We start from the raw sequence: 21,988 nt of genomic DNA, 5'->3' as shown, positions 1-21,988 counted from the left end.
TAGATCTTAACACAAGAGAAGGTACCACAGCTTATAACTACAGGTAGATCTTAACACAAGAGAAGGTGAACCACAGCTTATAACTACAGGTAGATTTTAACACAAGAGAAGGTAACACAGCTTATAACTACAGGTAGATCTTAACACAAGAGAAGGTACCACAGCTTATAACTACAGGTAGATCTTAACACAAGAGAAGGTAACACAGCTTATAACTACAACCATCTGCAAGACATTTCACATTCTCTTTGATAATCCTTAACACCATGGTAGTAAACGTAGAGTGTTTAGAATATTTGGCCGGCTTACATTCTTGTTGCGACTGTATAGTTATCCCGGAATCCTGCAAAACCTGGTCTAAAAGCTGATCCCGTAACCTGGAATCCATCTGCATTTTATCGTAGCGAGCAGTCAACTCCTTGAATCGAGATTCTTTCTGAGTACAAGCAAAGCCCTGAGTGAGAGCGAGTGAGAGAAGGTGCTCCAACAGATACTTGCTTTCATCAACAGAGGAGACATCCAAAGCTTTTGTCAAACTAGTCTCATCCTAACAAGTAAGGTAGTATGTGTAATGAGCACATTTTGTAATATGGTTCAGAGACATCATTACAAGCAATATAACAACCAGTTCTTCGAGTTGCGTTGTGATTGCAAAAGCAATGACCAAATTTGATGCTCAAACCAAAGAGCTATCGCAATATGTAAATGTAACTTGTTTTGTCGTAATATAAACTGATAAAAACTAATGAAAAAGGACTCAAGAAAAAAACAGCAGGGGTTCATTCTATAAGAATATATAACATGTTAACTGTTTCTTGAATCTATGAGAAGAATTTGAGCCATAATAAAATTATTGATATAGGAATAAAAGTGTCATTTCTTCTAGTGAATAACGACAGGTGAAAAGATTATCTTGGCTTATAATAATATTTTATATAAGAGACAAGATAGATATGAAAGGGCATGCAAGTCGTACGATGAGGTTTAGAGGTTGTTAGAGGGGTAGCGTTTTAAACATAACATGAACTGCTTCTAGTGAATTATTGAGAAAATGTTTCCAGTCGATAGGAGATGAACTCATTGTGGATGTCAAATAAAGGTGAAAGATTATAGATTCTGAATTAACAAAATCAAATGTTGCTGCATGACTGTAGAAGATAACTTTACTGATTTACATGCGCTTACGTAAATTCGAGTATAGCCATCTATGGGAACGGGCCGATAAATGGGAGTTGTTAGCTAAGCCCGCTGTAACATTAAAAAGGATAAATAAAGCAATGAATAATTACTAAACATACAAACACATACTAAACACCAAACATACTAAACACTGATGAAATATATTAGGTAAATGCTTAGACAGGAAGCAATGCGAGATTACTAAATGCTTAGACAGGAAACAATGTGAGATTAGTAAATGCTTAGACAGGAAGCAATGCGAGGTTAGTAAATGCTTAGACAGAAAGCAATGCGAGATTAGTAAATGCTTAGACAGGAAGCAATGCAAGGTTAGTAAATGCTTAGACAGGAAGCAATGCGAGGTTAGTAAATGCTTAGACAGAAAGCAATGCGAGATTACTAAATGCTTAGACAGGAAGCAATGCGAGATTAGTAAATGCTTAGACAGGAAGCAATGCGAGGTTAGTAAATGCTTAGACAGGAAGCAATGTGAGATTAGTAAATGCTTAGACAGGAAGCAATGCGAGGTTAGTAAATGCTTAGACAAAAAGCAATGCGAGATTAGTAAATGCTTAGACAGGAAGCAATGCAAGGTTAGTAAATGCTTAGACAGGAAGCAATGCAAGGTTAGTAAATGCTTAGACAGGAAGCAATGCGAGGTTAGTAAATGCTTAAACAAAAAGCAATGCGAGGTTAGTAAATGCTTAGACAGGAAGCAATGCGAGGTTAGTAAATGCTTAGACAGGAAGCAATGTGAGGTTAGTAAATGCTTAGGCAGGAAGCAATGCAAAGTTAGTAAATGCTAGCAGTAGTCACTACAAGCCTAAGCAGACGCATAGCAAAAGCAAATGAACAAACCTTCGCCTCCTCTTCCATCTGCATGATATTGTTTTGGCACTCAGACACGTTACTCTGAATGTATGTCATATTGGTGCTCATCAACTCCAGCTGATCTTCTCGGTCCATGGTGACAGTCCTCTGCAAATGAATAGGAGTTACACAACAACTACCTTAAGCGTGGTTCTCATATATGCCGCAAAGCACCGGCAACAGCACCGCAGGCTATGGCGGTGAAATGTGAGCCTACACGCCGGGTACCGCCGAGTACCACCGGTAGTTGCCGGCACAACACAAAAGTTTAGCGCTGTTCAAATTTCGCAAATAGCCGCAAGCAAAACCTTCCTGAAATGCACTGTACAGGTGAAGGTCACATTATCAAAAGTGCGTGGGGAGCGAACATTTTATGTGATTATGCGATTATGTTTACCAATGCAGCTTTAGATGTGAACAGAAGCTGCCGATCCTAACGTCGCAAGCGTTTTGCTGCGCAAGTTACCGCCGAAGTCTCGCAATCGATATGGAAACCAGACTTTAGCAGCTATGAAGATGAGTTGAACATATCAACAAAATTGCAGCGCAATATAGTGTAACCGTGACATTACTGATTACTCTATGCAATGTAATGACTATGCCAGCAATTATCAAATAAGAGTCTGTAGGGAGTTTTCTGTTCAACAGAACAGAAAACATCAGAGAAACACAAGGAATAAGGCAATGGCTATTTACGCTGGCAAAATTATTATTTGCAAAGACACCACACACCCCTGATGGCTGTGTAGTAATAGAAGAAACTGATGTATTTGTGATTGGTTAAAAGTGTTTATCCTTGATTAACATAATCATGACACCAATTTGTTCATTTTCACAGTAAACCGATTTTATTTGAAAGTTGCTTTGAACTAGTGACAACGATGACCAACAAGTATTTATATATGAAAAAGGGTGTTACTTGCTGTAAAAGATATGTGATGAACACTGGTGTAAATTGGAACTGCTTGCATAACATTTCAGGATATGTTAGATTAAATATTTTGAAGACCTAAGTTTTACTTGCAGTTTGATACAATTCATCAGCCTGACTTCAAGTTGTAGTTGGACGATTTTAGATTATAAGTTGATGGATCTTTTTCTTAAGAAAACACAAGTGTAAATATCTGTACAAACATTAGTGCAATGATAAACTAAGGTTTACCCATATCTACTATATATATATATATATATATATATATATATATATATATATATAAAATTTATTCATGTAAAACCTTAGATAAAAAACAACTTCATTACTATTAGTTTCATGTCTGTTACGCAGACAATCATCAGATAAAATTGTTTTGGTCCAACTGAGTTATATATAAGAAAGGTGTAATTACTATAACGACTGATAGCTATGTAATTGCATTTTGTAGTGTGTATTTAGCAGAATGTCGGCATGTGGAAGCTAGCTCATTACGCTTGTTGGGTGAGCTCATTTCTGGCTTTGTGAGGATGATATACTTTTCTGATATGCACAGGTTACAACGCTTGGTGGCTGGGTCGTATGGCCTTGCGTGTTGAATGATTTTCCATTTAATCGTATACGGTGTGTTCAGGCCTTTTAGCTGCCAGATGTAGCCACTAAGCTCTGTGGCAGACCGCTTGTCCTGGTGCCTGAAAGATGACATGTGGCCGCTGAATCGTGTCTTAAAGGAATTTTCTGTGAGGCCAATATAACTTTCTGTAGGTTTGCTACCGTCGTCTGCGGTGACTACAGCTTGGTAAATGAGCGACTTGCTAAGACAGTTTCCTTCGAGAGGGCATTCATTTGGTGCGCGACAGTTGCATGCTTTGTTGTTTGCTGGGTGCGTCGAGGCGTTGTTCAAAAGCTTCTTATTGTGATTGTCGATGGTTTGTTTGATGTTAGGCATGCAGCTGTAGCCAATCTTTGTGTTGTTTCTATTAAATAGCTTTCTTAGAGGGTGATTGCTCGGAAAAGATTTATTTAATATTTTGATGAATGTCTGACCGATGTTATTTGCCACGTTTCTGCTATATGGTGGGTTGAACCATGTGATTTTTCTTCGTCGCCTGTGTTGTTTAGTTGGTGTAGTGGTTTCATGGGGTGTGAATTTCAGCTGGTGTGAATATCCGCTTGTTGCCAATGCCTGCTGGTACGGTGGTGCTGCTCGGTTGAACTCACTAGCATCGGATGAGATTGCTGATAGTCGGTGATTGATTGCTTGAGGTAGCTGCTTTATAATGCAGGGTGGGTGGTTGGATTGAGTGTGGATGTATGACGGGATGTTATTGGGTTTGTTGTACGGTGAGTATTTCCCAGTTGTTAGGTCGAATGTGACGTCTAGGAAGTGTGTCACCTTTTTGTTGGTTTCGGCTGTGATGTTTAGTCCGTGCTTCTTGAATATAAGGCAGAGGTCTTTTTTTAGTTTTTCGGCTTGGCGAGGTGTAGATCTTGTTACTGCCAAACCGTCATCTCTATACAGTCCTAGGTTGATGCTGTGCTTTTTACTGATCTCGTGTAGTAAGAATGAGCCAATTAATTCGCACGTTTCAGCTCCGTCGTAACTCCCCATTGTCACGTCAAAATGGGAGTTTTCTCCCTTTTTGCCCCACGTTGTATTTCCGTTGAATAACACTGATTGTTTGGTGTGCATGATGATGTCTGTGTCCTCAGGTGTAATGTTATCGTAGTTCGATGCAAATTTCAAAGCTGATTGGAGGAGTTCGGCTGAGATAGAGGGGTAGAAATTGACTACGTCAAACTCTATAAAGATAGCTCTATCTCTGTTCTGGATATTCTTGAACCAGGTAATGACCTCTGCGGTGTTTTTCCACTGGTTGATGTTTAGACTCTTGCTGATGTTACAGTTTATGCGGTCGAGAATTGCTTTGCTTATGCATCCGATGTTTGATTTAGCAGGGTTTATTAATCTACATGCAGGGTTCTCTTTGAAGTTGGTTTTGTGGTCTTTCAATGTGATAAATGCGTCTCGTTGGGTCATGCCATTAATCCTGTCGTCTAGGTCGAGAGTTGTAGCGATCTTTAGGATGTTTTTTATCTAAGGTTTTACATGAATAAATTTTATATTTAAGCTCTGATCATTCATTGAGCACTATTTGGCAGCTTTAACACACTACTTTGGAATATATATATATATATATATATATATATATATAGTAGGAACTAACCGTAAGGATAGGAACTAACCGTTATCATAAGAACTAACCGCAAGGATAGGAACTAACCGTTACGATAGGAACTAACCGTTATGATAGGAACTAACCTTTACGATAGGAACTAACCGTTACGATAGCAACTAACAGTTATTATAGGAACTACCCATTACGATAGGAACTAACTGTTATGATAGGAACTAACCGTTACGATAGGAACTAACCGTTATGATAGGAACTAACCTTTACGATAGGAACTAACCGTTACGCTAAGAACTAACCGTTACGATAGGAACTAACCATTACGATAGCAACAAATCGTTATGATAGGAACTAACCGTAACGATAGGAACTAACCGTTATGATAGGCACTAACCGTAAGGATAGGAACTAACCGTAAAGATAGGAATTAACCGTTTTGATAGGAACTAACCGTAAGGATAGGAACTAACCGTTATCATAAGAACTAACCGCAAGGATAGGAACTAACCGTTACGATAGGAACTAACCGTTACAATAGGAACTAACCGTTACGATAGGAACTAACCGCTATGATAGGAACTAACCTTTACGATAGGAACTAACCGTTACGATAGGAACTAACAGTTATTATAGGAACTACCCATTACGATAGGAACTAACTGTTATGATAGGAACTAACCGTTATGATAGGAGCTAACTGTAATATCTTATGTTGGACAGTTTGACTGTATGTGTGGTAGAGAAGGTAACAAGTAGCCATATATATGTAATTGCATCTGAAAGCAAGTAAGTATGAGTCGAGCTAGGCTTACCTGAGCACTGTTATACATTTAGCTCCAGCTCGGATGTCCCACATTTTGACAAATGAATTGGAGACAGTGTAGGCAAGCCGGTTGACCTCGCAATATTGAACTTTGGAGACATAGTTAGGGTGGCCACCAAGACACAAAACTTCTGAACCAATTGACATGTCCCACACTTTGCACGTCAAGTCTGCGAGACAAAAGGAAACGCAGGTCAATTATGAGGTATTAGAATATGTTAGTGCGTTAGATTAGAGTCAAGTTGACACTTACCTTTACTGCCAGAAACCAAAAGATTGTCGGCGGCACATATAGATAGTACAGCCTTTGTGTGACCAACTGCCTTCTTTACACATATGAGACTCTGGTTGGAACTTGTCACCTGCAAGAGACCCACTATCAACCTAGGTCAAGTAAAGATCAAAACATCTATTGGATGTTGTCATTACCCTTATTGGAACATGATTGTATTAATTATATATATATATATATATATATATATATATATATAATTAATACAATCCTTTTCCAATCAGGGTAATGACAACATCCAATAGATGTTTTGATCTTTACTTGACCTAGGTTGATACTTGTAAAACATAACTAGTTATTCAGTAGTCTCGATCTGTGTAGTCGCAGCAGATGTTTATGCCATACGTCAGCTAAGAAATTTGCCCGTTTCAAGAGCCTAAGAGTAATGACTATACATGTGTCCGACCTCATTTCTCCTAATGGCAGTGTCCAGCCTTTTACTGTACGCATCTATCTTCTTGCTGAGCTGTTCTCGCTTGCTAATGTGAAGATCCATCTCAGCTTCCATGTTGGCAATTGTCTGTTTCCGCACAACAACGGATGTAATGTACCGCTCAAGCTTGTCCCACTTGCTTTTCGCCACCTGAGTTAGAGTAATCGAGTAAAACGTAGTGTCCATTAGCACAGAGAACAAGACAACATAAAATGTGTATATATAAGAAACATGCCATACACAAAAAATACTCTTCAAATTTAAGTGGCAGATTATTTTATATTACTTTAGGTTTAGCTGTAATCAGTAGAAAAAGTCCCTAGTAAGTTGAGATTATAACAACAGGCTGTGAGAAACTTTGATATAAGAGGTGACATGAAATAACATAAGGTGCCATGAGATAACATGAGGTGACATGAGATAACATGAGGTGACATGAGATAACATGAGGTGCCGTGAGATAACACGAGGTGACATGAGATAACATGAGGTGCCGTGAGATAACATGAGGTGACATGAGATAACATGCGCTAGACGTATCAACAAAAGGCAAATAGTAAATCGCCGTCTGAGCAACAAGCAGTTATCTACTCTGCAATTGCTCATTTAACATTGTCTAGTTTTATCTCAGCTATAAGTTACGACCAGGTTAGTGCTATGGCCCAGCTATAAGTTGTTCTTCAGTAACTAACATTCGCTACCAGAATACTGTCCAAAAATGAAAATCATTCTGAAGCAAATTTGGCAGATTGATTAGGACCAAGAGGTTAAAAAAGACGATGCAAACATTTACCTTGGGAGAGAAGAGAAGAGCTGCTGACTTGTGCCTAGAAGCAGAAGTCAGCAGCTACCTCTAATGACAGTAAGTGCAATATACTAGCTAGTAGATATATCGAGAAGTATCCCACCTTGGATGTGCTATGAAAACCTTTTCATATTTTTTATTATTTTACCTATCTATAATTTTGCTTGTTACATTTGCATTAGACCCTTGCCATACGAAATCAATTTGTTCCGGTGTTGGCTTCGTAACATAAAAATGTCGTATAGAGGGGTGTAGAAGCCCATCATGATTATTTAATACAAACACCCCTTGGTGAAAATCATCAAACTTTTATATTTTCGTACTGACAGATTGATCTGGTGAGACTGAACCAGATAGGCCCAACAATGCAGCAATGACTAGGTCTGACGTATTTTATATTGACTCTGATCTCTAGGCCATCAAGTGGGATCACGATTGGATTGAGTAATTACCAGGAAAAACTGATATACTGAAATCAATCATTCACTCCTTCTCAAATTTTATGTGATGTACACACTAAAAATTAATGACAAAATATTATGTTAACCTTGGTAACTACAGTTACTAATACTAATATTTTTAAAGTGCTTTTAACAGAAATAGCTGTCAATGAGAGTGTGTGCCTCAGAATTCTCTAATTTTCGTAATCTTCAATTTTTTTAACTGGAAAATCCTCAAACTATAATATACACAAATATTTACAAGGAAATTGAAGACAAGCCGGCATCCAAACTAAATCCATCATTATCAGAGGGATTCTTAGCAACAACATTACATTTGTGGACAACATACAAACTAACAAATGTAGATTTTTATTCTAGGGATCGTAACTGAAAAAAACGCATCAACTTACGTATTGAGGTCCCAGAGCCGAACGATGGTTCCAGTAGTTGTGTATAGTTTATGTCCATCTCTGCTGACTTGGATATCAAATATCTGCTGCTCTCCCTGTTGGAGAATGGCCTGACTGCTCGACGCTGGCTCCACAGGGATACTGTCATGCACCAGACCAGAGGAACTGCAACATAAGATATAAAACCTCACATTGTGTCCATCTCTGTTGGGACAGTATTCACTATAATAGGAACTAACCGTTATGATAGGAACTAACGGTTATGATAGGAACTAACCGTTATGATAGAAACTAACCGTTTTGATAGGAACTAACCGCAAGAATAGGAACTAACCGTTACGATAGGAACTAACCGTTACGATAGGAACTAACCGTTACGATGGGAACTAACCGTTACGATCGGAACTAACCGTTACGATAGGAACTAACCGTTACGATTAGAACTAACATTTACGATGGGAACTAACCGTTACGATAGGAACTAACAGTTATTATAGGAACTACCCATTATGATAGGAACTAACCGTAAGGATACGAACTAACCGTTATGATAGAAACTAACCATTACGATAGGAACTAACCGTTATGATAAGAACTAACCGTAAGGATAAGAACTAACCGTTATGGTAAGAACAAACTGTTATGATAAAAACTAACAGTTATTATAGGAACTAACCGTAACAATAGGAACTAACCGTAAGGATACGAACTAACCGTTACGATAGGAACTAACCGTTACGATAAGAACTAACCGTTACGATAGGAACTAACCATTACGATAGCAACAAATCGTTATGATAGGAACTAACCGTAACGATAGGAACTAACCGTTATGATAGGCACTAACCGTAAGGATAGGAACTAACCGTAAGGATAGGAATTAACCGTTTTGATAGGAACTAACCGTAAGGATAGGAACTAACCATTATCATAAGAACTAACCGCAAGGATAGGAACTAACCGTTACGATAGGAACTAACCGTTACGATAGGAACTAACCGTTATGATAGGAACTAACCTTTACAATAGGAACTAACCGTTACGATAGGAACTAACCGTTATGATAGGAACTAACCTTTACGATAGGAACTAACTGTAATATCTTATGTTAGACAGTTTGACTGTATGTGTGGTAGAGAAGGTAACAAGTAGCCATATAAATGTAATTGCATCTGAAAGCAAGTAAGTATGAGTCGAGCTAGGCTTACCTGATCACTGTTATACATGTCCCACATTTTGACAAATGAATTGGAGACAGTGTAGACAAGCCAGTTGACCTCGCAATATCGAACTTTGGAGACATAGTTAGGGTGGCCACCAAGACACAAAACTTCTGAACCAATTGACATGTCCCACACTTTGCACGTCAAGTCTGCGAGACAAAAGGAAACGCAGGTCAATTATGAGGTATTAAAATATGTTAGTGCGTTAGATTAGAGTCAAGTTGACACTTACCTTTACTGCCAGAAACCAAAAGATTGTCGGCGGCACATATAGATAGTACAGCCTTTGTGTGACCAACTGTCTTCTTTACACATATGAGACTCTGGTTGGAATTTGTCACCTGCAAGAGACCCACCAAAATGAAAACATGTAAATTTAAGTAACAATGTTGCTGAGCTTCTAGTAACAACATCGCTATTACAATTTGATAAGGTTACACATACATAGCTCTTAGACAGAAACCAATCATACCTCCTATAAATGATCTACTGCAGGTATAAAGATGACTCGAAAATATCTTCACCCCAATGTTCTATTAGTGAAATTTTTTACGTCAATCGTTTTAAAGGCTTATGGGGAATAAAAATTATGCTTTCAACGTATAATTATTTTACTTGCATATCGTGTAGTTAGTCTAATGCTAATTTAATGCTCTCTAGCCATTTTACTATATCAAAGAGTGCATCGCTTAGCCTAGAAAAACTAACATTAAAATCATAACGATTCCTAAAATTATTATTTTCTTGTAAAGAAGAGGTGCTGCAGTCCGTGGTTTGGTGTGCTACTAGAACACCAAAGGCAAAAAGTGCGGCTAGTTGAAAGAGTAGCGATTTGCCAACTCATAGCAATCAAAATAGAGGCTCATGAAGCAACGCGCTACAATAGGAGTACTTTGGAGCAGCATCGCTCAATATTATCGTCATAAATAAACCTCTCCAAGTCGTTATACAATGGGACTACTATGGACTACGAATGCCTATTGTTTGCTCATCTGGCTAATCACTCGTGTTGTTTGAAAAGCAAACATTTGTAAGCACTTGCTTAGTTACAAGTTACTCCTAGGATGCCATGGCTAGTATCACCTCTCTAGTCAAGATACACAAGGTCATAAGGTCAATTGCCCAACTAGTTGCCTAGATTGTGTATAGATTGTGTGTAGACAAGTGTACCAGACACATGATGTAGCGAGGTTGTTTACAATACATTGTCGCATGGTAAAAATCATAGACTACAGAAAACGTATTGTAGGGCCATTCAAAAGGTTTACGCATTGGGCTTTTATCTAAGAGCTGATAACGCCAAAATTGAGTTGGCCCCTTCAAGGCAGTGAAACGCATCTGTTATAACAAACCACTCTGCGATTTGGTGCGCACTCTTTGTTAATTCTTGCTATTTGAGACTAACAACACTAATTCTAGCCTGAGTTTCTAATTTCTAAGAGATGCAATATTCCTATTTAGTCCAATGTGAGCCGAATAGTATATCTTTAGGGGAATGGCATTAGGGCAACTGTTTGTTCAGTCTGAGACTTTTTGCAGCAGTACTCAGTCAGCAATGCTCTAGAAACACGCGACTGTTCATCATCGTGATTATGAAATGTTTTTTCCATGCTCGGTTAATATTTGTTTTTGAATGATTTTAATGATGTTGGAGGTATCACAGTAAGTTAGTATTAGGCTGTATAGACTCACATACATGCAAATCCAGCTCATAATTTGTTAGTCAACACATGAAGACAATTACGTAAGTAGTTCAACAGGTTAAACTTGAAAACTTGGGCCTCATTACTTTGTCACAGCTGCTGACGGTGCCAAAGCTCTGCGCCTATTTGTTTTGTGTGCCGCCAGTTTGTGTGTTGGTGAGCCTCATGAATACATTAGTACTGTCAGAGTCCTGGAGTGGCTGGCGTCTCCTGCTCAGCGATGGCGAGGATGGGGGTGTCAACCGCACGTCTTTTATTTCAGAAGTGGTCAACTGTGATTTATCTCTGCTGAAATTAAAATAGCAGAATAAAATTCAGCCTGCAGAGCCAGAGAATCATTATAGCTCATAGTGCGAAATGGAATATTTAAATTTGGAGAGACCCTTTCATGAACTTTTTTATACTAAAATTTAAGCCTATACCAGTTACAGAATTGTCACCCTTTTATTAACACACAATTTCTTTTTATACATCTGCAAATGCCTGGTCATGAAAATAGTTCCTGCTAGTGACAGTAGTATGCGACAATGGTACAAATATGCTGTGATGACACTAGTATGCTGCCATGACACACGTATTTGCCATTACACTAGTATGCTGCCATGACACTAGTATGCTGCCATGACACTAGTATGCTGCCATGACAAAGGTATGCTGCCATAACACAAGTATGCTACCATGACACTAGTATGCTGCAATGCATAAATAGATGCTCATATGAGCCTGTGCTTTTAAACTGAGCATGACGAATCCCAAAATAATGCCTTTATTGATTAGCAAATAATTCTCTTTTCATCAGTTTTGGGTTTTAAATTTTTATGAATTAATGGAGGAAAATTTGAAGATTTAAAAATATATACCCAATTTCAAGCAAACTTCAAAATTGTCAATGAGTTTTAACACACACTTTCTTACCCTGATAGCATTTCTATTTTATCTTGGTTGTTTAATAAATTTCTGGATACTCGAAGGTTGATCTTTTTTTACTTTCAACTAAATCTAGAAGGTGTTGCTTCAGCAGGAGACATAATTTGCCATCTGCCATTTTGCCATTTGCCATCAAGTTAAAGCCTGTCATACAGAGTAAGTTAAAGCCTGTCATACAGAGTAAGGTAAGGCCGGTCATACAGAGTGAGTTAAGGCCTGTCATACAGAGCGAGTTAAGGCCTGTCATACAGAGTGAGTTAAGGTCTGTCATACAGAGAGCTAAAAGCTACTAAAACTGATAGTAGCTATTTACTATAAATACTATTTACTGTGTATGTGAACTTGTAGCTGTCATAGATAGATTTGCTGGAGCTCACCCTATAAAATTTTACTTGCATTCACAAACATGAATTAATGCAATGTCCGTAGTCATGTATTTTAATAGTCATTTTATTGCACTAGTGCTTTAAAAAAATTTCGAAAAAGATTAAATGTCCAGTAAACTGATGCAAATAGAAACAATCACATTAACCTTAACACAAGAGAAGATCTTAACACAAGAGAAGGTACCACAGCTTATAACTACAGGTAGATCTTAACACAAGAGAAGGTGAACCACAGCTTATAACTACAGGTAGATTTTAACACAAGAGAGGGTAACACATCTTATAACTACACGTAGATCTTAACACAAGAGAAGGTACCACAGCTTATAACTACAGGTAGATCTTAACACAAGAGAAGGTGAACCACAGCTTATAACTACAGGTAGATTTTAACACAAGAGAAGGTAACACAGCTTATAACTACAGGTAGATCTTAACACAAGAGAAGGTACCACAGCTTATAACTACAGGTAGATCTTAACACAAGAGAAGGTGAACCACAGCTTATAACTACAGGTAGATTTTAACACAAGAGAAGGTAACACCGCTTATAACTACAACCATCTGCAAGACATTTCACATTCTCTTTGATAATCCTTAACACTATGGTAGTAAACGTAGAGTGTTTAGAATATTTGGCCGGCTTACATTCTTGTTGCGACTGTATAGTTATCCCGGAATCCTGCAAAACCTGGTCTAAAAGCTGATCCCGTAACCTGGAATCCATCTGCATTTTATCGTAGCGAGCAGTCAACTCCTTGAATTGAGATTCTTTCTGAGTACAAGCAAAGCCCTGAGTGAGAGCGAGTGAGAGAAGGTGCTCCAACAGATACTTGCTTTCATCAACAGAGAAGACATCCAAAGCTTTTGTCAAGCTAGTCTCATCCTAACAAGTAAGGTAGTATGTGTAATGAGCACATTTTGTAATATGGTTCAGAGACATCATTACAAGCAATATAACAACCAGTTCTTCGAGTTGCGTTGTGATTGCAAAAGCAATGACCAAATTTGATGCTCAAACCAAAGAGCTATCGCAATATGTAAATGTAACTTGTTTTGTCGTACTGTTAACTGATAAAAACTAATGAAAAAGGACTCAAGAAAAAAACAGCAGGGGTTCATTCTATAAGAATATATAACAGGTTAACTGTTTCTTGAATCTATGAGAAGAATTTGAGCCATAATAAAATTATTGATATAGGAATAAAAGTGTCATTTCTTCTAGTGAATAACGACAGGTGAAAAGATTATCTTGGCTTATAATAATATTTTATATGAGAGACAAGATAGGTATGAAAGGGCATGCAAGTCGTACGATGAGGTTTAAAGGTTGTTAGAGGGGCAGCGTTTTAAACATAACATGAACTGCTTCTAGTGAATTATTGAGAAAATGTTTCCAGTCGATAGGAGATGAACTCATTGTGGATGTCAAATAAAGGTGAAAGATTATAGATTCTGAATTAACAAAGTCAAATGTTGCTGCATAACTGTAGAAGATAACTTTACTGATTTACATGCGCTTACGTAAATTCGAGTATAGCCATCTATGGGAACGGGCCGATGAATGGGAATTGCTAGCTAAGCCCGCTGTAACATTAAAAAGGATAAATAAAGCAATGAATAATTACTAAACATACAACACACTGATGAAATATATTAGGTAAATGCTTAGACAGGAAGCAATGCGAGATTACTAAATGCTTAGACAGGAAGCAATGTGAGATTAGTAAATGCTTAGACAGGAAGCAATGCGAGGTTAGTAAATGCTTAGACAGAAAGCAATGCGAGATTAGTAAATGCTTAGACAGGAAGCAATGCAAGGTTAGTAAATGCTTAGACAGGAAGCAATGCGAGGTTAGTAAATGCTTAGACAGGAAGCAATGCGAGGTTAGTAAATGCTTGGACAGGAAGCAATGCGAGGTTAGTAAATGCTTAGACAGGAAGCAATGCAAAGTTAGTAAATGCTAGCAGTAGTCACTACAAGCCTAAGCAGACGCATAGCAAAAGCAAATGAACAAACCTTCGCCTCCTCTTCCATCTGCATGATATTGTTTTGGCACTCAGACACGTTACTCTGAATGTATGTCATATTGGTGCTCATCGTCTCCAGCTGATCTTCTCGGTCCATGGCGACAGTCGTCTGCAAATGAATAGGAGTTACACAACAACTACCTTACGCGTGGTTCTCATATATGCCGCAAAGCACCGGCAACAGCACCGCAGGCTATGGCGGTGAAATGTGAGCCTACACGCTGGGTACCGCCGAGTACCACCGGTAGTTGCCGGCTGTCAACACAAGAGTTTAGCGCTGTTCAAATTTCGCAAATAGCCGCAAGCAAAACCTTCCTGAAATGCACTGTACAGGTGAAGGTCACCATTATCAAAATGGCGTGGCGAGCAAACATTTTATGTGATTATGCGATTATGTTTACCAATGCAGCTTTAGATGTGAACAGAAGCTGCCGATCCTGACGTCGCAAGCGTTTTGCTGCGCAAGTTACCGCCGGAGTCTCGCAATCGATATGGAAACCAGACTTTAGCAGCTATGAAGATGAGTTGAACATATCATCAACAAAATTGCAGCGCAATATAGTGTAACCGTGACATTACTGATTACTCTATGCAATGTAATGACTATGCCAGCAATTATCAAATAAGAGTCTGTAGAGAGTTTTCTGTTCAACAGAACAGAAAACATCAGAGAAACACAAGGAATAAGGCATTGGCTATTTACGCTGGCAAAATTATTATTTGCAAAAACACCACACACCCCTGATGGCTGTGTAGTAATAGAAGAAACTGATGTATTTGTGATTGGTTAAAAGTGTTGATCCCTGATTAACATAATCATGACACCAATTTGTTCATTTTCACAGTAAACCGATTTTATTTGAAAGTTGCTTTGAACTAGTGACAACGATGACCAACAAGTATTTATATATGAAAAAGGCTATTACTTGCTGTAAAAGATATGTGATGAACACTGGTGTAAATTGGAACTGCTTGCATAACATTTCAGGATATGTTAGATTAAATATTTTAAAGACCTAAGTTTTACTTGCAGTTTGATACAATTCATTAGCCTGACTTCAAGTTGTAGTTGGACGATTTTAGATTATAAGTTGATGGATCTTTTTCTTAAGAAAACACAAGTGTAAATAGCTGTACAAACATTAGTGCAATGATAAACTATGGTTTACCCATATCTACTATATATATATATATATATATATATATAGTAGATATGGGATATATATGGATATATATATATATATATATATATATATATATATATATATATATATATATATATATATATATATATATACTCATGCTACAGACAGTACTGTTTCGGCTATTGAAGCCTCATCAGTGCAGCTCAGAGCTTAGGCAAGGGACACAAATCCCATTACCAATGAGAGTTGACTTCCTGCTACGAAACAACTAAGTTGCCTCGCAGACTTTAAGAAAGTCAATGTGCTGGCACCAGAGTGCTCAAATCACAAAAGTGATGAGCTTTGCACAAAGGCTAATAGTGCCGCACCTCTCACAGAGTGCTCAACCAAACCGAAGTAAGGGAGCATATACTCATGCTACAGACAGTACTGTTTCGGCTATTGAAGCCTCATCAGTGCAGCTCAGAGCTTAGGCAAGGGACACAAATCCCATTATCAATGAGAGTTGACTTCCTGCTACGAAACAACTAAGTTGCCTCGCAGACTTTAAGAAAGTCAATGTGCTGGCACCAGAGTGCTCAAATCACAAAAGTGATGAGCTTTGCACAAAGGCTAATAGTGCCGCACCTCTCACAGAGTGCTCAACCAAACCGAAGTAAGGGAGCATATACTCATGCTACAGACAGTACTGTTTCGGCTATTGAAGCCTCATCAGTGCAGCTCAGAGCTTAGGCAAGGGACACAAATCCCATTACCAATGAGAGTTGACTTCCTGCTACAAAACAACTAAGTTGCCTCGCAGACTTTAAGAAAGTCAATGTGCTGGCACCAGAGTGCTCAAATCACAAAAGTGATGAGCTTTGCACAAAGGCTAATAGTGCCGCACCTCTCACAGAGTGCTCAACCAAACCGAAGTAAGGGAGCATATACTCATGCTACAGACAGTACTGTTTCGGCTATTGAAGCCTCATCAGTGCAGCTCAGAGCTTAGGCAAGGGACACAAATCCCATTACCAATGAGAGTTGACTTCCTGCTATATATATATATATATAGCAGGAAGTATATATATATATATATATATATATATACTTCCTGCTATATATATATAGGATATATATATATATATATATATCCTATATATATATATATATATATATATATATATATATATATATATATATATATATATATATATATATATATATATATATATAATTAATACAATCATGTTCCAATAAGGGTAATGACAACATCCAATAGATGTTTTGATCTTTACTTGACCTAGGTTGATACTTGTAAAACATAACTAGTTATTCAGTAGTCTCGATCTGTGTAGTCGCAGCAGATGTTTATGCCATGCGTCAGCTAAGAAGTTTGCCCGTTTTAAGAGCCTAAGAGTAATGACTATACATGTGTCCGACCTCATTTCTCCTAATGGCAGTGTCCAGCCTTTTACTGTACGCATCTATCTTCTTGCTGAGCTGTTCTCGCTTGCTAATGTGAAGATCCATCTCAGCTTCCATGTTGGCAATTGTCTGTTTCCGCACAACAACGGATGTAACGTACCGCTCAAGCTTGTCCCACTTGCTTTTCGCCACCTGAGTTAGAGTAATCAAGTAAAACATAGTGTCCATTAGCACAGAGGACAAGACAACATAAAATGTGTTTATATAAGAAACATGCCATACACAAAAAATACTCTTCCAATTTAAGTGGCAGATTATTTTATATTACTATAGGTTTAGCTGTAATCAGAAGAAAAAGTCACTAGTAAGTTGAGATTATAACAACAGGTTGTGAGAAACTTTGATATAAGAGGTGACATGAGATAACATGAGGTGCCATGAGATAACATGAGGTGACATGAGATAACATGAGGTGCCGTGAGATATCATGAGGTGACATGAGATAACATGCGCTAGACGTATCAACAAAAGGCAAATAGTAAATCGCCGTCTGAGCAACAAGCAGTTATCTACTCTGCAATTGCTCATTTAACATTGTCTAGTTTTATCTCAGCTATAAGTTACGACCAGGTTAGTGCTATGGCCCAGCTATAAGTTGTTCTTCAGTAACTAATATTCGCTACCAGAATACTGTCCAGAAATGAAAATCATTCTGAAGCAAATTTGGCAGATTGATTAGGACCAAGAGGTTAAAAAAGACGATGCAAACATTTACCTTGGGAGAGAAGAGAAGAGCTGCTGACTTGTGCCTAGAAGCAGAGGACGATGAAGTTTTGCCAGATGAATTTTTATGGGAGAGGTTTGCCCTATTTTTGGCCATCACCCTAGAAGAGGCGGACGAGTCTCTTTGTCTTTTCCTCAACTGACTGACCTCTTCGTGCTTGCGCTGGCAACACAATACGCTGACTTATGCAAAGGCTAGGATAAAATAAAAATGATTTATATGTCAAGGATACATGAAATGTCGATGGCTATCCCAAGCCACCTACTTTTTACGACAGAATTAATTAAAACATCAGTAGACTGTTATATTCGTCCCGTAATTAATGAAGGCACTCTTTGAAAACTTAGAGACCCACATTTGAGTGTTGTTAAAGACCAACCTTGAGTATGGCATCTTCCTGTCTGTTTTGCAACTCCAACATGCGCACCTGATTGTCTCGTTGCCGCTTCTCTTTTTTCAGCTGTAGCAGCTCCTTATTCTTTCGTTGGTCACTAATCTTATTCTTCTCTGACTCCGTCTTCATCTGTGCCATCAGTCGCACCTGCAATAGCATCACCATAGTTGTCGAGATCTCCAAAACCAAGATCATGTGGTGGTGCAATAGTCAACACATTACGAAGATCCCAAAAAACTCATACGCCAAACAATTATTTCCCATTCAAACTTTTCCCTGACTAACACAGATATAAATATAGTAGTGATGTCTCTCTGTGTAGGATTAAGTAAGACATAAATAAATATAGTGGTGATATCTCTTTGTGTAGGATTAACTAGCACATATAAATATAGTGGTGATATCTCTCTGTGTAGGATTAACTAACACATATAAATATAGTGGTGATATCTCTGTGTAGGATTAACTAGCACATATAAATATAGTGGTGATATCTCTCTGTGTAGGATTAACTAGCACATATAAATATAGTGGTGATATCTCTCTGTGTAGGATTACCTAGCACATATATAAATATAGTGGTGATATCTCTCTGTGTAGGATTAACTAGCACATATAAATATAGTGGTGCTATCTCTTTGTGTAGGATTAACTAACACATATAAATATAGTGGTGATATCTCTCTGTGTAGGATTAACTAACACATATAAATATAGTAGTGATATCTGTGTGTAGGATTAACTAACACAGATATAAATATAGTGGTGATATCTCTGTGTGTAGGATTAACTAACACATATATAAATATAGTGGTGATGTCTCTCTGTGTAGGATTAACTAACACGTATAAATATAGTGGTGATATCTCTGTGTAGGATTAACCAACGCATATAAATATAGTGGTGATAACCCTGTGTAGGATTAACTAGCACATATAAATATAGTGGTGATATCTTTCTGTGTAGGATTAACTAACACTTATAAATATAGTGGTGATATCTCTGTGTAGGATTAACTAACACATATAAATATAGTGGTGATATCTCTGTGTAGGATTAACTAGCACATATAAATATAGTGGTGATATCTCTCTGTGTAGGATTAACTAACACATATAAATATAGTGGTGATATCTCAGTGTAGGATTAACTAGCACATATAAATATAGTCATGATATCTCTCTGTGTAGGATTAACTAACACATATAAATATAGTGGTGATATCTCTGTGTAGGATTAATTAGCACATATAAATATAGTGGTGATATCTCTATGTGTAGGATTAACTAGCACATATAAAAATAGTGGTGATATCTGTGTGTAGGATTAACTAACACAGATATAAATATAGTGGTGATATCTCAGAGTGTAGGATTAACTAACACATATAAATATAGTGGTGATATCTCTCTGTGTAGGATTAACTAACACAGATATAAATATAGCGGTGATTTCTCTCTTTGTAGGATTAACTAACACAGCTTTTGTATCGGTCAGCAAGCCTACCTTTATCTTCTTCATCTCATTCAGTTCAGTACTGAGGTCCCTGATGCGCCGGTCGTAGACAACTTGGTTCTTCATCATTTTGGCGTGCTCCTTCTTGGCAGTATTTACCTTATTGAGCTCCTGTTGCATGGTATCCAGCCGTTTCTCAAAGTCCATTTTAACTTTGCGCACCCGCTCCTCCGACTGCTGCTTCTTGCTGCCTGAAAACGGAACTCACATAACAGTTTATTTCATTTGTATTTGCTATCCTGGTAACTGCTGTCCGGTTACGAATTAGCTGGTTGCAAAGCTAGCTACACGTTAAGATTATCAAACGCATACCAATTACTATCTAAATGACAGATTATTACACCAAAGCCATAGCACTGTATGGACTGAACTTTATAACTTGTTAAGAGCTAGCTGATTAACTATTAACAGCTGATCTAACATATACTAGCTATAACAGCTGATCTAACATATACTAGCTATAACAGGAGGTTACCTAAGCTGCTTAGGACCTGGTCTCGTTCTCGTTCAACAGCCATTATTTGGTCCTGCAAGTTGAGCATTTCATCCTCGTAATGCTGACGAATTGTTTGCAGTTGTCGCTGGCTCCTTTCGAGTTCTTCAATCATTCTTTGTTTAAGTGAAATCTCTCCTGTCAGCTCTGCCAGGTCTTCTTGAAGATGGTCAGACTCTACAAGAATTAGAAATGATAAAAACCAGCTGATTATATCAAGTCCTGATGAGCATATGAAGGTTTTAGCAATACTTTCGACCAGTATTCATATGGGTAGAATAGTTACCAGTGTATATACGTATATGGGTAGAATAGTTACCAGTGTATATACGTATATGGGTAGAATAGTACCGGTATCTATACATATATGGGTAGAATTGTACCGGTATCTATATGGGTGCTATTCTACCTAGTATAGATACTGGGTAGAATAGTATCTATACGGGTAATCTTGGCCTTGACCTTTAAACGGTTGCATCTTTAAACTGAAAGCAGCTGTCATATATGTTATAGCAGTTGTTATATATGTTATAGCAGTTGTTATATATGTTATAGCAGCTGTTATATATGTTATAGCAGCTGTTATAAATGTTATAGCAGCTGTTATATATGTTATAGCAGCTGTTATATATGTCAAAATATGATGCTAGTAAGCGATCAATAAAAGTAATCTAGACTTGCACACTACAACATTTGAAGCAAAGTTTGAAGAAAAATAATGATAATTCCGATGACAGTCACGCAGACTCGGACAGACACACATCCAAAAGAATGCTAACAACTCCAAAGACACATACACATAGCACGAGGACAGATGCGCAGACTTGCATAGACACACACATGCATGTTCACACATACAAACAAAACGCATACACATACAAGCGCGCACACACCCACACGTGGACGCACATGCATACACACACGCACACACACACACAGGTATTCAAACACACATTAAATAGTGTTAAATGTATCTTTTACTTGCGGGTATAAAACTTGTTTTTAAAGTGCACGGTAACCTCTTGACAGATTAAAACAGCTTCGCGTGATTGAATAAAGTTCCCCACATTAAATCTCGCGAAATTGCCGCATTTGGAAAAATGTTTGCAGAGCTTTGATGGTAACTCTAATAATAGTCACGCAGACACAGAGACGGACAAATACATTTATATACTTGCTCAGAACAGACACAGACATAAACGTGCAAAGGCATACATACAGACACGGACAGCGACACACACACACACACGCGTGCACACCCAAACTCAGATACACAAACATACAAAGATGTACAGACACAGCTGTGCACAGAAATACACAAGCTCACACGCAGAGACACACACAGAAACACACTTGGGCGATTAAACAGACACACACTTGCACACACACATAGTCAGACTCACATACGGTCACGCACACACAGTCATGCGCAAACACGCTTGCACACACCAAACTCCCACCAACATGCATGCACAAACAAACACACTTATGTAACAGGATACATGTATGTACCACTAAATGCATCGGATTTGATTCGTTTATCAATCGCCAAATGTTCTATTGATAGTTCACCGTAGCAGCTTGATAACGGTCCCAAAT

The 21,988-nt window shown here is 38.0% G+C and overlaps 1 protein-coding gene across 1 annotated transcript; it reads right to left on the bottom strand.

Annotated features, from left to right (window-relative positions):
• Positions 1-314: 314 nt before the first annotated feature.
• LOC137410417 (kinesin-like protein KIF21A) lies at positions 315-20,493 on the bottom strand. The gene is made up of 13 exons (XM_068095836.1): positions 20,372-20,493; positions 19,888-20,087; positions 18,367-18,528; positions 17,979-18,149; positions 9,837-9,945; positions 9,615-9,753; positions 8,382-8,546; positions 7,517-7,550; positions 6,697-6,873; positions 6,252-6,360; positions 5,988-6,168; positions 2,038-2,157; positions 315-547 (listed from the first exon to the last, which is right to left on the bottom strand). Exons 1-12 carry the CDS (start codon positions 20,436-20,438, stop codon positions 2,118-2,120), a joined length of 1,554 nt encoding a protein of 517 aa, XP_067951937.1. The 5' UTR covers positions 20,439-20,493; the 3' UTR covers positions 315-547; positions 2,038-2,117.
• Positions 20,494-21,988: the final 1,495 nt, after the last annotated feature.

The sequence above is a fragment of the Watersipora subatra genome, unplaced genomic scaffold (genome assembly GCF_963576615.1).
Source record: "Watersipora subatra unplaced genomic scaffold, tzWatSuba1.1 SCAFFOLD_42, whole genome shotgun sequence".
Taxonomy (NCBI): Eukaryota; Metazoa; Bryozoa; class Gymnolaemata; order Cheilostomatida; family Watersiporidae; genus Watersipora; species Watersipora subatra.
This window is presented reverse-complemented; position numbering and strand designations above follow the sequence as displayed.